A 15320-nucleotide genomic window follows, 5' to 3' on the forward strand; every position below is an offset into this window, starting at 1 on the left:
GCTAATATGTTGTGATGCTGCTAGAGGTGCACTTTTCACTCAAGGAGGCCTTATTCCAGGCACATTTACCTGCTGAAGCTTAATGCCATGCCTATCCACTAATTGAGCCTTGTGTCACCAATATCCCTGATGATAGATACATTAATGAGATAGGAGAGAAGAAACTCGGGGGATACAGAACTGATGTTCTGATATGCAGAAGAAGGGAAAGATGGGATTTCCTATGGATCAAATTGTTTTAAGGAACTTTGTAGTATCGCATGTAGTCCCATCACTCAGAATTTTTTATAAAATATATATTCCTCTCCACCCTCTTCATCAGCAATCAGTAGAAAACAAGGGACTGAATACCTCTTGCCCTCTACCCTTATTTATTCTTCATCAGGTTGAAAATGCTCCATTTTTCTCTGGTGAGCTCCCTGGTGGAGTAGAGTGAAGAATCTCTTCACTGTCAATCAGCAATATTTGAGGGGATAGGAGTCCACAGTTCAGATTATATGACAAAAGATTATTTATCCAGAGACTAGAAAAGGTATGCCTCAAAACCAAAAAGAGATGCCAGGAAGAGTAAATACTGTAAGTTTAATTTATAGGAATAACAGGTAAAAAAGAGGTGGTGTCACTCTTATTTCACAGAGGAATTTAAGCTTGCCTTTTAACACTTGGTTTATGGGATAGCATAATGCAAGATTTCCTAATAATTCTTATTAATGACATTTGAGTTCACAGAAACAAGACTATCTAGTTTTCACTATTTCTCCTGCTAGAGTTTTTTCTTTTTTAACACTATGGTACAGGGAGAATAAAATGCTTTCAGATTAGAGAAAAAAATGAAAAGAGGAGTGCAAAAATATCAGTGTCGCAACCATTTTAGTGATTTGGAGTGGATGATGCACAACTGAATATAAGTATGAATATATACATACATACATGTCCTGGGCTGCATCAAAAGAAGGGTGACCAGCAGGTCGAGGGAGGTGATCCTGTCCCTCTACTCCGCTCTTGTGATACCCCACCTGGAGTACTGCATCCAGCTCTGGGGGCCCCAGTACAGGAGAGACATGGAGCTGTTGGAAAGAGTCCAGAGGAGGGCCACGAAGCTGATCAGAGGGATAGAGCACCTCTGCTATGAGGACAGGCTGAGAGAGTTGGGATTATTCAGCCTGGAGAAAAGAAGGCTCCGGGGAGATGTAATAGCGGCTTTCCAGTATCTGAAGGGGGCCTACAGGAAAGAAGGTCAGGGACTGTTTATCAGGGAGTGTAGTGACAGGAGAAGGGGTAATGGGTTTAAGCTGAAGGAGGGTCGATTTAGATGAGATGTTAGAAAGACATTCTTTACTGTTAGAGTGGTGAGGTACTGGAACAGGTTGCCCAGAGAGGTTGTGGAGGCCCCCTCCCTGGACATGTTTAAGGCCAGGTTGGGTGGGGCTTTGGGCAACGTGGTCTAGTGGAGGGTGTCCCTGCCCATAGCAGGGGCTTGGAACTCGATGGTCTTTGAGGTCACTTCCAAACCAAACCATTCTATGATTATACATATGTGCATGCACATACATGAACACAAACACGCAGCAGAAGAAAAGACAGACACTACAGACTTATCCTAGAATAGATCCTCTGTGGTTTGATGTCAACATTATCTACAAGGATGTAATTTGATGCATTTCTTTAATTCGACAACCTGATAATTCCGCTTACTTTTCAATGAAAAAAAATCTCACTTACCTACACAGACACGACCATCAACTCCAACAGCCAAGCCAGGTGGACACTCACACCGAAAGGATCCTTCAGTATTTATGCAATGACCATTCATGCAAATTCCTGATGTCTGACATTCATCAATATCTATCAGGAGACAACACAATTCAACAATTGTTTTTAAGCAAGATTATTTTTAGAACATTACCAAATGACTTTATGATAGCAGATGAATTGTCAACATATGCTTGTTTTGTTTCCAGTAAAAAATCTCATCTTGGAATTACACTAAATAATCAAAATTCCAGCTGCGCATTGAAAAAAACCAACAAAAAAAGCCTGAAAAATTGTAGGATTAGAGGAACTTCAGATTCTACATTAGGCAAAATTAATGATAAATTTTCCCCTTTGTCCATCCCATGATACTATAACTTTAACCACGCTTTAAAGCGTGGTTGAGGAAGCACTAATCACAGAATACCTACATGATGGTAAATTTTAATTTCAAAGAACTTTTCAGTGGTCATCAATTTCTTCCTAAGTCAACAGCCCAGCTGCATGTACATCAAGAAATCCACAATTAATACAAATGGTTCAACTTCAAATCGGAAAACTAACAGTTTAGATGATTTTGCATTTACTAGAAATGACTCAAGCCCAAACTTACTTTTACTGGCAGCAACGGGTATCTCCCATTAGTTTAATTAAACTGAAGCTAAATCAGACTCTATTCTTAAAATGTTTAATAGAAATTTTCAATCACCACACTTTGTAAAAAGTTTGTAATGCTATGTGGCAAATACGATGTCGTAAGTGTTATGTACTCTGAATTGCCAGAATAATGATGTGGAAAACGTATTGTGTGTGTTCATCAATGTAAAATCTTTTAAACCTTTTAAGTTTCCCATATTGCTGCTCACTTCACTTCATGAAGGGCCTGAACATTTTGCTACATTTACAATGCTCCAAGACTTTTCAAAAGCTAATTTAACATCTGTTGTAGCTTTCACAATACTATTAAATAATTCAGTGATTTCTTTCTGTAAGTCAAAGACCTATTTCTATTCTAGGCATCTTAAGAAATCTACTATAATGAGTTAGTAAGGTATTAGTACGATATTAAATCCATGTGACGAGATTGCCATTCTTGCATGAATGAACGGACTGGAAAAGCCATTTTCAATCAAGATTGTCGTAACATGTTACCCCTCAGTTCCACATACCGGTACAGTAACGCCCACTTGGAGCCAGAACAAATCCTGGTTTGCAGATGCATTTAAAACTCCCATCTTCATTTATGCACATCCCATTTAAACACATGTTTGTAGTAGTACACTCATCATGGTCTGCAAAATATTGCAAAGAAAACTGCTTACGGTACCTCACCTTACAGAAGATGACAAAGTAAAAATACATGATCAGGACTGATGTGACATATTCCTTCACTTGAATGTTAAATTCTACTCATAATTCTGATGAAGTATCTGAAGATTTTTCACTCTGTAGACAAAGTAGCAATTTTTTTTGCTGTTGTAATCAGTTACTTTGTGTGTTTCAGCAGACCACATATGGAAGAGCAGGGTGTGTCTTTCTTTCTTACATAAAAGGATAACAAACTTTGATCACCTGACAGAATTAAAAGCTTGTTATTTAGGAAGGTTTTTCTGACACAGTGCAGTCAAAATTAAAACCAATTATTTCTTCAGCAGTGCTGATATATGGACCACGTGCTATGAAGCTTAAGGGAAAAGTTCCTGGCAGTGGAACTCTTGAGGAGAGATGTAGCTTCAAAACCAAAAATTACCTCACATTTTCTCTGAAATCATGCACTTCTGTACAATAACTATTTGAACGCAGGGGCTATAAGTTCATGTCAGGTCGTACCTTATTTCACAAAAGGTAATCCTTAATGATCCTTAATTGCAGTATGAAGTACAATTTCTAGCATCACCAAGCTAATGCCTGCCCTGTTATTTATAAGAGTTCTTACCCGCACAATTTTTTCCATCTGTAGTCAGTTCAAACCCAGCATTGCAAATACACTGGAAACTTCCATCAGTGTTTACACACCGGCCATTTTTACAAAGAACACCATTCTGGATGCATTCATCTATATCTAAGGAAAAAAAAAATTAAAAAATCACACAATCAGAGAATTACTCTAAGATAAAAACATATATAGTTGCAATTATTGCTTTGAAAAATACTGATATGCTATTTAAATATTACTTAGAAAAAGGTTTCCAAAGATGGTTAAGAATTTATTCTCATTGCGTCAGAGACAGGAAAAATATTATTTTACAGACTTGCACAATAAATGCTACAATGCTACATTTTGTGATGCTCAGCAATTACCTTATGAAGACTTTTAAAAACCGACTCACATATTCATCTGCATGCATCCATAAATATATACCTATACTGATTTTTTTGTAGAATTTCCAACTGGGGAATTCCCTGGCCAAGTGACAGATATTTCAGAATAATGGATAAACATTAAAAGACAACAACAAAACAAATGGAATGGTAGCCCAGTACTAGAGCTCCCATTAATATAACAAGTGTTGGGATTTACTGAAATAACATTGCTAAATATTTTTTGAGCTCCAATGGGATCTGACATAAGGAGTCAGAACATCTGCAACGTCAGTAGATATGAAGTAAATTTTCTTACCAATGCAAGCTTGCTTAGTAGGAGTCCTCTGGAAACCGATATGGCACTTGCAGTAATAGGAACCAGGTGTGTTGACACAGTCTCCATTAGAGCATGGGTTTGATGTGCATTCATCAATATCTGTTGGCAGCACAGAGGAGCATTAGTGACTTCACAACGTATACAACATTTTTTTCAAGTCTAGAAGTTTCTAAATGAAAAAGTAAGTAACAGTCAAATGCTAAATACTAAAACTTGTTCTTGGTGCAAAATCATTACTTTTCTAAGAACATAGAGCTGTTCTTAGTCCAACTAGGCAGACATTTTTAAGAAGTCAAATGCTACTACATCATTTATATGTTTTTTGAAAGACAAAAGGAAAACAATGTGTGAGGATTTTTAGGCATAGAATCTGACAGTTGCCTAGTGAAAGCGAACACTTTAATCAATATAGTGTTATTTAACTGCACAACCATTCATTCTTCTTCAGAATAAAACCAGTAGAAATCAAAACTGGCATTTTAAAATCAGAGCAAATTATGGCATCCAAAAAAATCCCATTATATGACAAGTTTATTGTAGAAATGTGAGGAGGGGCCACACATCAGCAGGAGGGAATCTTAATGAGACCACAGACTTTGCACCACATCTCAGTTATTTATGCCCCATTGCATCCTCAACCCCAGTCTTTGTATTTGAGTAATGCCAGACTTAATCTAGCCCTTCTTTATAATGTACCTTACTCTCCTTTCCAAAGGTTTTTGGTATTTGGGTGCAACCAAATATACTTTAACCACCTTAAATCTTAGGTAACTGCTCAGAAATAACTCCCATTTGACTCGGGGTTTTGAAAACTTTAACTCCTTTCAAGAACCCTTCCCAAATTTGATCCCCAGTGGCTACCCATGAGTCAGCTGTGTCTTTGGCCTGAGACAGCTATTCCCAGCTCTAAAATAACACTGATTGTTCCTCTCCATTATGCTCCTCTAAACCCTCCCAGGATCCTTGCCCTCTGTGATCTAGGGAGCAGAGCGAGTGCATCCCTCTAGTCTGGCAGGTAGGACTGATGGCTTAGTCTCTCCTGCCGCTACCAGAGTATGACCTGAGCAGCTCATCTCTGCTACAGGTAAATTCACAGGTTACAAACTAAATGGATTCATCGATGAAATCCCCCTTTCTTCATGAATCACCTTTGCTAATTTGACTTTTATCACTCCAGCTATGCCCTGCATTTCCCTTATAGGTCTGAAATTACTCATCTCTTCATTTAGGTAGGCTTTAATACCACGAAGCCAATGCTGATTTGTGGGGGTTTTTGGCATCTGGCTGTAAGCTGCCATAGGAAGTTGGGGCTAAATAAAGCCACTGTTGATCAGTTCTTAGTAATGATGATTTTCCCATGCATTTTGTAGTTTACGCTACCCAGGGAATTTTGCTGATCATTTGTACTTACCCTTTATGAGGTCTAGTTCTAAAACTTAGTTCATTGTATCTTGGAAACAATGGGATGGAATGAGAAATTAAACATAACATTTATACGTTAGATAAATGTGTACTTCTTGAAAGTATTGTGCCATGAATGACTTGATTCTAAAAAAATGGCAAAAGGTTAGTTTTGTTCTAATTTAGTCATAAACAAGACCATACGTTTCACAGGATTTACTGTGTTAATGTATACGTAGTTAAAACTAAGAGCATTAACATACATATCAAAGAGATCTGGATTTACCCAAATCACTGATTTAATGAGCTGGTGCCTAGATACAATCAGACTGGTTTGGGTAAACAGTTAAATGAATAAAGGCAAAGAAAAGGGAAGAATCAAATACCTCCTCTCACACATATTTAGCTCATTCACATTTGCATAGCAGCTGATAGCACCAATCCAGTAAAGCCACAGGAATGCAGCAAGGTAAAGAAAAGAGAAATTCAGAGTGTTAAATGCAATGAAGAAAACAGTAACTGTATCTTTATACTGCAGTAGACTTCTATGTAATTATAATAGTTACCCGCTCTCATGCTTCTCTACGGTGCCTGACTGTTGGGATTCTCTTTCATGAGTGCTAGATTGGGTATTTTTTCCTCAGTGTTCAATTGATATGGTCACAGAGGATCACTCAAAATTCTTTCAGAACAAAGTCCTCAGCTACCAACAAAATTTCAAACTCTAAATCTCATTTTCACATGAATGTTTTGTCAAATGTCTTAATTCAAATGACATTACTGTATATTTATATTGCTTTAATATAGGGGAGGATAGGGGGAACTTCTAAATACTACATATGGCACGCATCTATTTTGTTTCGTTTTTCTACAGAGAATGACATTTATGACTTTATTATAGGCTTCAGCTTGCTTCATCTGTTAAAGAAAACTTGTTCATGCTAGAAATGGATCTCACTGTAAATTAATTTCTGAATTGTACAGCAGGAATGCAGTGCTCCTCTATGAAATAGCTGACTTAAGCTTAGAAAATCCTTCCAAAGCCATGTGCATCAGATGATTTCCATATAAAATATTCATCTTAAGATGCTCTTATATAAGCTTTTGATCAAAGAGGGAAACGGTAAATGTATGTTAATAAAAAGGAGTTGCTGACTTTGAGTTTGCATTGCAAGCATGCATATTCCAGCAGCATAAACAGGAAACATCTGAGACAGAGATATTTAACCCATTTATTCTCTCTCCTAGCACAGCCCACTTCAGTGCCAGATATTTCTCTTTCACCACTTGCATCACACTTATTTCCACTTTTCACTGTTTCATCTGTAACACTTGTCAGAATTTCACTAGACACAATATGGAATTTCCAAAACCTCCTTAAGCGTTACAGTGATGAGTCTGAAAATACATTACAAAATTTAAAATACGGAGATTTGTGTTCAGCATAGCATCGCTACAGGCTTGCTGCCACTGTAAAAGTCTCTACAGTTTTATCCAGAGTTTTTATAAATGGAATGAAATAAGGAAAGGCAATAATATTACAACTGTCTATCAGCTTGGGGAAAGGGACTGGCCATTCAGTGTCAGATCACTTAAGACACTTACTGTCCTTGATCCATCAGGCATGTTCCATCATGAGAGCAGCATAATACGAGTTGAGGTCAGAGAGCAGTATGTAAGACCATTATTTTTTGATTTGGCAGTATAATTTTGAATTAAGACTTTTCTTTATACAAAATTATCTAACATTTCTGTCTTCTTAATTTATTGCTTGGGGAGTTCACAGCCAGAGAGGTAGAGCAGTACGGAAGCAGTGTTCATTTATATACCATTAAGCTTACTCCATGCAGTGAAATGTTACTGTTCCCAACGCCCCAAACACTGTTCTTAAAGTAATGAGAAGAGTATCCAAGTTAGATTCAAGTTAGTCTTTAATTTCATTTAATATGTATCAGTACACATAGAAATTCCATGCAGTTAAGTTCCCACCCACATTTCCAAGACAATTTTCTGTGTGATTTATAGCAACTGCCATTCACAAATCACCAATTCAGTTTGGCACTTGAGATACTATGGCTACTTCTTTGTAATACAATTAGAAAGTAACAGTGAAACAAGGCTGTGTTATCTAAGATAAATATTGACAAAGTATATTCTCTCATAAAAAGCCTTCTGAATACAAGCAGCTACTCAAAAGGCAAACCACTGAAAAGCCAAAAGAATTAGTAATGACTGACTTGTTTCACACATTAAAAAAATAGGAAAAATGACACTTAAACTTGCTGGAAGCCATTATTGGGGTTTTTTTCCCCTTGCTTTCAGTCTAGGACATTGTTGTAGCTCGCACATTTTGTTAAACTAGCTGAAATTTTTGTTTTGATCCCATTGCATCCAAAATTGCCTTAGTTTTCAGACTACTGTTTCATGCTGAGGTGTGCATTATGAAGTCAAGACAAAGTTCCCTAAGTGAATACACCTTTCTCCTGGGCACGTAACTGTGCGTAAGAGAATTAAACAGGCCAACGACTTTCTTTTTCCATGCACGTATCAATCTAGTCTCACAGTTTTCAGGCACTTTAACCTCACATTGAAAATCAGATACAACTTTGCTATTATCACAAGCTTGAAGTGGAAGGTGAACAGCAAGGCTCGTGGCCTAATGGGTGACCCCACAAAAGATAAAGGGAGAGAAGGACAGCCAGCTTTTAAGAACACATTATATCTTTCTGTCAATAAATTTCAACACACAGACATGTAAGTCTGATGGACCTTTTCAACCACAGATGTTTGCCCTACTTCATTTTTTCATACACCATTTCTTCAATGAGAATCGAAAAATAAAAAAGTTTGAATTAAATCAAATCAAATCCATACAGCTTTACTTGCTGTAACCTAATTATAAAGGGGCACGAAGATAAAGCACATTAAGCATTTCACAACAGGCTCAACCACAGAGTTTAAATCCTGTTCTGGTATAATCCCAAAAGCCACTCTCAGATGAAATTAGTACATCAATAACTGGTCATATAGGCTGGGAAGCCAAAAAGGAGCAAAAGGCACCATTTTTTTTTTGTGCCAATGGTTATTGAAAATGGTGTTCACTAAAAGCATAAGTCTAAAATGTCTCCCAAGCTCAGGTGAGGCCTGTTTGTCTATTTACCTAAATTTCCTAGTATTATTAACTCCTAGTATTTAATCGGGAGTTACCTCTTATTTAGGAACTAACCTTACCACCTGCATCAAAATTTGCTTTTGTTTGACTTTGTTTTCCACAGTTCATTTTTTCCTAGACTCTTGTGTTGGGTTTGCATGGCAAGGTTTTGGTAGCAGGGGGGGCTACAGGGGTGGCTTCTGTGAGAAGATGCTAGAAGCTTCCCCTGTGTCTGACAGAGCCAATGCCAGCCAGCTCCAAGACGGACCCGTCCCTGGCCAAGGCCAAGCCAATCAGCGCCTCTGTGATAACATATTTAAGAAGGAAAAAAAAAACAGTTAAGCGAGAGCTTTTGCAGCCAGAGAGAGGAGTGAGAAGGTGTAAGAAACTCTGCAGACACCAAGGTCAGTGCAGAAGGAGGGGGAGGAGGTGCTCCAGGTGCCGGAGCAGAGATCCCCCTGCAGCCCGTGGTGAAGACCATGGTGAAGCAGGCTGTCCCTCTGCAGCCCATGGAGGAAGGATGAGGGGGTGTAGAGATTCCACCTGCAGCCCATGGAGGACCCCACGCCGGAGCAGGTGGAGGCACCTGAAGGAGGCTGCGGCCCATGGGAAGCCCACGCTGGAACAAGTTCCTGGCCGGACCTGTGGACCCATGCACAGCGGAGCCCATGCCAGGGCAGGTTTGCTGGCAGGACTTGTGACCCCGTGGGGGACCCACGCTGGAGCAGTTTGCTCCTGAAGGTCTGCACCCCGTGAGAGGGACTCCATGCTGGAGCAGGGGAACGATGAGAGGAGACCTCCCCCTGAGGATGAAGAAGCGGCAGAAACAACATGTGCTGAACTGACCGCAACCCCCATTCCCTGTCCCCCTGTGCCGCTGAGGGGGGCGGAGGTTGATGCCGGGAGTGAAGTTGAGCCCGGGAAGATGAGAGGGGTGGGGGGAGGTGTTTTAAGACTTGATTTTATTTCTCATTCCTCTACTCTGTTTTGCCTAGTAATAAATTAGATGAATTCCCTCTCTAAGTTCAGTCTGTTTTGCTGATGACGATAATTAGTGAGTGATCTCTCCCTGTCCTTATCTCGACCCATAAGCTTTTCGTTATACTTTTTCTCCCCTGTCTGGTGAATGAGGGGGGTGATAGAGTGGCTCTGGTGGTCACCTGGCCCCCAGCCAGGGTCAACCCACCACAACTCTTAACTTACATATGCTACATTATCAATATATGCATTTGATTAATAATCAAATGCTTGTAATAGTATCAAATCATACTAATTTTTTTCTCAGCATTGCCATTTATGTTCCGTGCTTTGCAAATTAAATAAAGGGGCTTTATGAATTTAACAGCACTCAGATCTCATATGCCACTTAATCACACGCCACCTTTATGCTCTCTGCTGATATGAAGTAGCTCAGTCAAATGTATCTTACCTTAATGGCAAATGATTTTAGGGAGAGGTCACACTGTGCCTTTCCATTTTGTATAGCTATATGCTCTTTCAGTATATTTCTTCATGCAGAATAGTTCTTTATAATTATGAGCAAGAACTTATCATAATCATGGTCTACCATGTTGTTATTTATCACTGCTTTTTAGTGATTTGAACACAGGATGGTTGCCTCAAGAAATACAGTTTAGAAAGGCCTTTCACTTTTTTCAGTTGCTAGCTTTGTAAAAGCCATATATTCAAATTTTTGTCATTACTCATCTTTATTTCTTCATTTGAACTCAGAAAGAAAAAATAATAAAAATGTAATAAGTATGTTGTGTATTATCAGATAGATAACAAACACCTGTGTTTCAGATTATATTTTCAATTTGCCCCCCCAAGGAAGAAAGAATATAAATACAAGCTGTGAACTAGATTTCATCAAGAAAGATTAGTTCAATATGCCAGCTTTCAGAAGATGCTCAGCACATTTCAAGACAATTCTTCAAGAGTCACGATCCACCATAGTTGAAAATATTACTGATTTCAGTGATGCAAAATTTAGTGCTAGTCATAAAAGTGCCAGGGCTGTCCATAAACTATAAAGAAGGAATAGCCATGCAAGACAGATTTATAGTAAAACTCCCACTCCCCACTTATAGCTCCTGAGGCCCAAGGATGCAGCAAGAGACTAAGCCTCTTGAATTTCCCAGCCAGAGATCAGAGGTACAGAAAACTCTTACCCAAACAAAAAAAGCTGAAAAAGTTGGGCTTGCTATATCATAGAGGACAAGTTGGAAGAAAAACTGGTAACAGTCTTCAAGTACACAAAAGTGCAAAGAGAATGGTACTGAACTGCTTCCCTTACATACTATGGATAAGACAAGAAACAATGAGCTGAATTTTTTTGCAAAATAGTGTTTAAAGACTAGACGTTCTGAATACTTTCTGGAAGCTCAACTTTTAGACCACTGCAGCTGCTGGGGGAAGTGGTGGAATCTCCATCAACTATCATTTCTTAAGAAGAGGGTGTACAAACAGTTGTCAGGAACGATACAGCTATAACTGACCTCCCTGGTACAAGAGAATGGCCTAGCTAACAGGACTTGCAAACTTTCAAGTGTGCTATATCAAGTTGATTTGAGAACGGAAAACAGGGAGGTTAAACATGGTAAGAAACAGGTACACTAAAGGAAAAGTACTATTCAACAGTTGTCCTATTTGACTTTTCCAGAATGCAGGGTGCCAAGCCAGGCAGGTCCTGATACTTAGTTCGCAATTCAGTGGGAGGTGGAAGAATTTGCAACTCAAGAGATGCAGTGCTCCCAGCTCAGCTTATGGTTGATACCTACTCTGCAGCAGGTCTGTCAAAATCTGCATGTACTAGTCTCTATTGCATACTGTAAACTGCGTAGTCTTGGATTAGATTTTTTTAAGGATTCATGTAGCTTCAATTTTCTGCATTCCTTTGTTTCTATATTTTCCTCTAATCCACAGGCACACTAGAAATTGATTCTAAAAGCACAGTTTCAGTGAGAAAGAGCTCTTTATAGTATTTTTCATTCACATATCTCAAATCTCTCTATAAAGAATCAGTAAGCAGATGTTCAATCAGAAATATAACCAGACTCTTCTATGTAGGATGCCATACTTTTTCTAAGCTGTATCCTGCATACAGGATTCTTCTCCACACAACTACCCCACAAGAACCCCTAATTTTGTATTTTCCCTGGAATATCTGATAAGGCTTTGACACAGCAAGAGTGAGGTTCACAGTAACTGAATAAAAGTGCAGAATCCCAAATTCAGCTCTTGTTGTAAAAAGTTAGCATTCAATATTTTCGTGTGAAATGCAAATACAACCAAAAGTTAATTAATGCATTTTTTTAATGATTTTGTATCTTTCAAACTATCATTCATCTTTACGAGTAGGTAAAACATGAATTCTACCATTCATTATCTTGAAAATAACTTGACGCTAACTCCTGTAGCAAAAATGAAGCTATGTGAGCATAACAAAAGAGAACACGCAGCAGAACTTACTTTAGTGAATGTGAAGACAAAAATGTACAATACCCATCGAGTACAGGAATACTCAATACCAATATTTGCAATTAAATATTTCTTTTTTTTTTAAGGAAACAGACAACTCTCATGAAGATTTTGAATTATTCTAGTGTAAGTAATATTACAGTCTTTGCACATTCTTTCACAAGAGCAATACCATTAAAATTAGTATGTATGTGGGGGAAAAAGAATATACCTTTTTTTTAAAACTAGATTTAAAGTGGAAAAATATTAGCATTATAAAAGTGAATAATGGATTTTAGAAATGTGCACTTACCAATACAATCTCCATTTGCATCCTGTTTATATCCCATATTGCACTCACATCGGTAACTAGAAAGCGTTGGTATACAGCGTCCATTTAAACAAAGGTTAGGGTGGTGCTTACAAATGTCTATTGTCTGATTCAGTATTGCTAATAAAAAAGCCCAGAACATGAGATAAATATTAATATTTTCAAATAGAGGTAAATATGAAGACTATACATGGTTCAGAAAGTATGTTATCAGGTGCATAAATATATCCATCAAATCAAGTATTTTTCTCAAGAATTATCTGTTGACATGACAGTAAACTAACAAAAACAAACAGCTCTCAGAAAAAAACTGCACATTAGACAAATAGTCTTAATTATTATTTACCGTTTATGTGTATGGCCTGATAAGATTGTCAGTGGCCTCATGAATAAACCACAATTTGGGTGAAAGTTGAAGCAGTCTGTTCCTATATGTTTCCTATTTTTGGTGTACTTTTCTTAATAATATTCCTTCCATTTTATTAACTTTATGGTTCTGATCCTAGAGACATGCTTACACGTTCGAAGCAACTTTACATATATGAGACTTCCCTCTGAATATTTTTCATCTTGGGCTTTCAGCTAAGGCAGTGTTCCTACAGAGTAGGTAAGTTTTACATTTGGAAGAACAAGGAGAGAGAACAGTTTATTTTAAACCCTGCTGTTTTTTTTCAAAAGACTTAGCAATTTGGAGTTTTATTAGTTCTGACCCAGCAGGGACAGCACAGGCTCAAGGACTCTATAACTGAACTGAAGGAAAAAATCCCTACTTCTGAACTCATGTTAAAAGAAGGCCTCCTGAACTTCCTAACGTATCAGCTGAGGTCTCTTAAATGTGCTTGAATACAAAGGTGGTTTTATGTGTTAAGAACACCATAGCATTTTCAGACTGAAAACTACACACAAAAAAAGGAGAAAATAGGAGGGAACAAGAGAGAAACAAGTCACAACAATGTAAGTACTTACTTAGACCTGTAATTATTGGTCCAGTGGGACTTTGACCACCTGTCCCTACCCCTGCTCTGCCTACACCTGGGGAGAAACCATTGCTTCCAGGGATGGGAATGAATCCTGCTGCTCCTGGGCCATAGCCATTGCCATTGCCACCCGGAAGGAACCCGTTTCCTCCTGTCCCACCACCTCTGGAGCCACCTCCAGCAAAAGCACCATCCACACAAAGTCTGCGGTGTTCATCTATTAAACAGGAATGCACAGAGAAGCATAAAGTAAATCAATCCTTCAGAGTCAGCTTATAAGGAAGATACAGATCTTTGTATGCTACAATACCCGGAACACTAACTCCTCATTTCTTGGATTTTATGTGCTCCCTCTCCCACTCCTAATCTCAGGTAAATCCCATGATTGTGACAGGTGTTAATTTAAGGAAGGACACTAAAATTAATAAAAGGAAATATTGTAATTTACAACTATTTATTGAAACCTTTTTCTTGATGTGTTGCCAGTAGCACTGTAACTCCCTGGTCACTCAGATATCTTGAGATAGATACACTGAAAATATGTTTCACTAGGGATGTGGACTAGTGTTCTGTGAGCAGAGTTGAAAGAATAAATGAAATACTGATGTATTTCTAGTTCAAAGTAACCCAAAATTTAACAGAACAAGAGAGCAGCTGTTCCTTTAAATCAAAATGAACTATGGACCCTCAGAGTCATTTCCTCTTTGAGCTTGACCACAAAACCTTTCCCATTTCCCAAAGTCAACAAAAGGATGTTCAAGAAACAGTCCCAAACAATCATGGACCAGAAAAAAATGCTTCACAGATGGTAACATCAGTATTAAAAACACAAGAATGAATAATAATGTAATTCCCAAGTTTCTTTTTCCATTTAGTCTACATTTTAAAGCAGCTTAAAATATTCCAGTGACCTCCATCCTAACTAGAATAGGCAGCAAGAAGGTGAAAACAAACCAACCAACTAACAAGCCACTCACCAGATCCTCTGACAGGACACATCTCTGGAACAGACCTGATGGCCCAGCACTGGCCAGACTCACAGCAGCACTGCCTTTTGGTGAACCTACCAGGAAGCTCCTGTGCACAGCGGCCATTCACTATGTTGGAGAAACATGTACTTCCCCTCTGATCTGGAAGTTAATTTAAAAGAAAATAACAAATAGTAACAATGAACTGTCAAAATTACTTTCCCTTATTGAATTCATGTAAGGACTAAAATATTTTAAAAGTTGTTTTTAAAAAACCAAACAAAACCAAACCCAAAAAATACCCCAAAAAAACCACAATAATGATCCGAGGTGATCAGCACCAAGGCATTCCACATTTGGTTTACTTCAGGATCATATATTTGCAGTGACTCTAGTCTTGCATTAATCTAACATACAATCTCAATGTCTTCTCAAGCTAACAGGAAATATGGATGATACAAAAGATACAAAGCAATACAAATAGAAACTAGATACAAATATATAAAAAGCCTAGTAGGGCAAAAATAGAGACATTTTATGTAACAACTGCAACATCAGTAAATTAATTCAATTAATTTTTCCTTGGTGTAAATGTATCTGACCGAAGAAATGCTATCCAGTCTGCTCTGCTCAGCAGACT

General features: G+C 38.2%; 1 protein-coding gene across 5 annotated transcripts in view; it reads right to left on the reverse strand.

The window, feature by feature from the left end:
* FBN2 (fibrillin 2) overlaps nt 1–15320 on the reverse strand; it is a 169338-nt gene that overhangs the window by 97837 nt on the left and 56181 nt on the right. For all 5 annotated transcript variants that reach the window (XR_008574594.1, XM_054808952.1, XM_054808951.1 and 2 more), the window contains exons 9-15: nt 14690–14842; nt 13702–13929; nt 12718–12855; nt 4373–4492; nt 3689–3814; nt 2922–3044; nt 1723–1845 (exon numbers count right to left, since the gene is read on the reverse strand). Coding sequence is in view for 4 of the 5 variants with exons in the window: in XM_054808952.1 (XP_054664927.1) it covers nt 1723–1845; nt 2922–3044; nt 3689–3814; nt 4373–4492; nt 12718–12855; nt 13702–13929; nt 14690–14842 (1011 nt within the window). In the remaining variant the exon portion in view is untranslated. The remainder of the gene's footprint in view (nt 1–1722; nt 1846–2921; nt 3045–3688; nt 3815–4372; nt 4493–12717; nt 12856–13701; nt 13930–14689; nt 14843–15320) is intronic.

The sequence above is a fragment of the Grus americana genome, chromosome Z, assembly GCF_028858705.1.
Source record: "Grus americana isolate bGruAme1 chromosome Z, bGruAme1.mat, whole genome shotgun sequence".
NCBI classification, from domain to species: Eukaryota; Metazoa; Chordata; class Aves; order Gruiformes; family Gruidae; genus Grus; species Grus americana.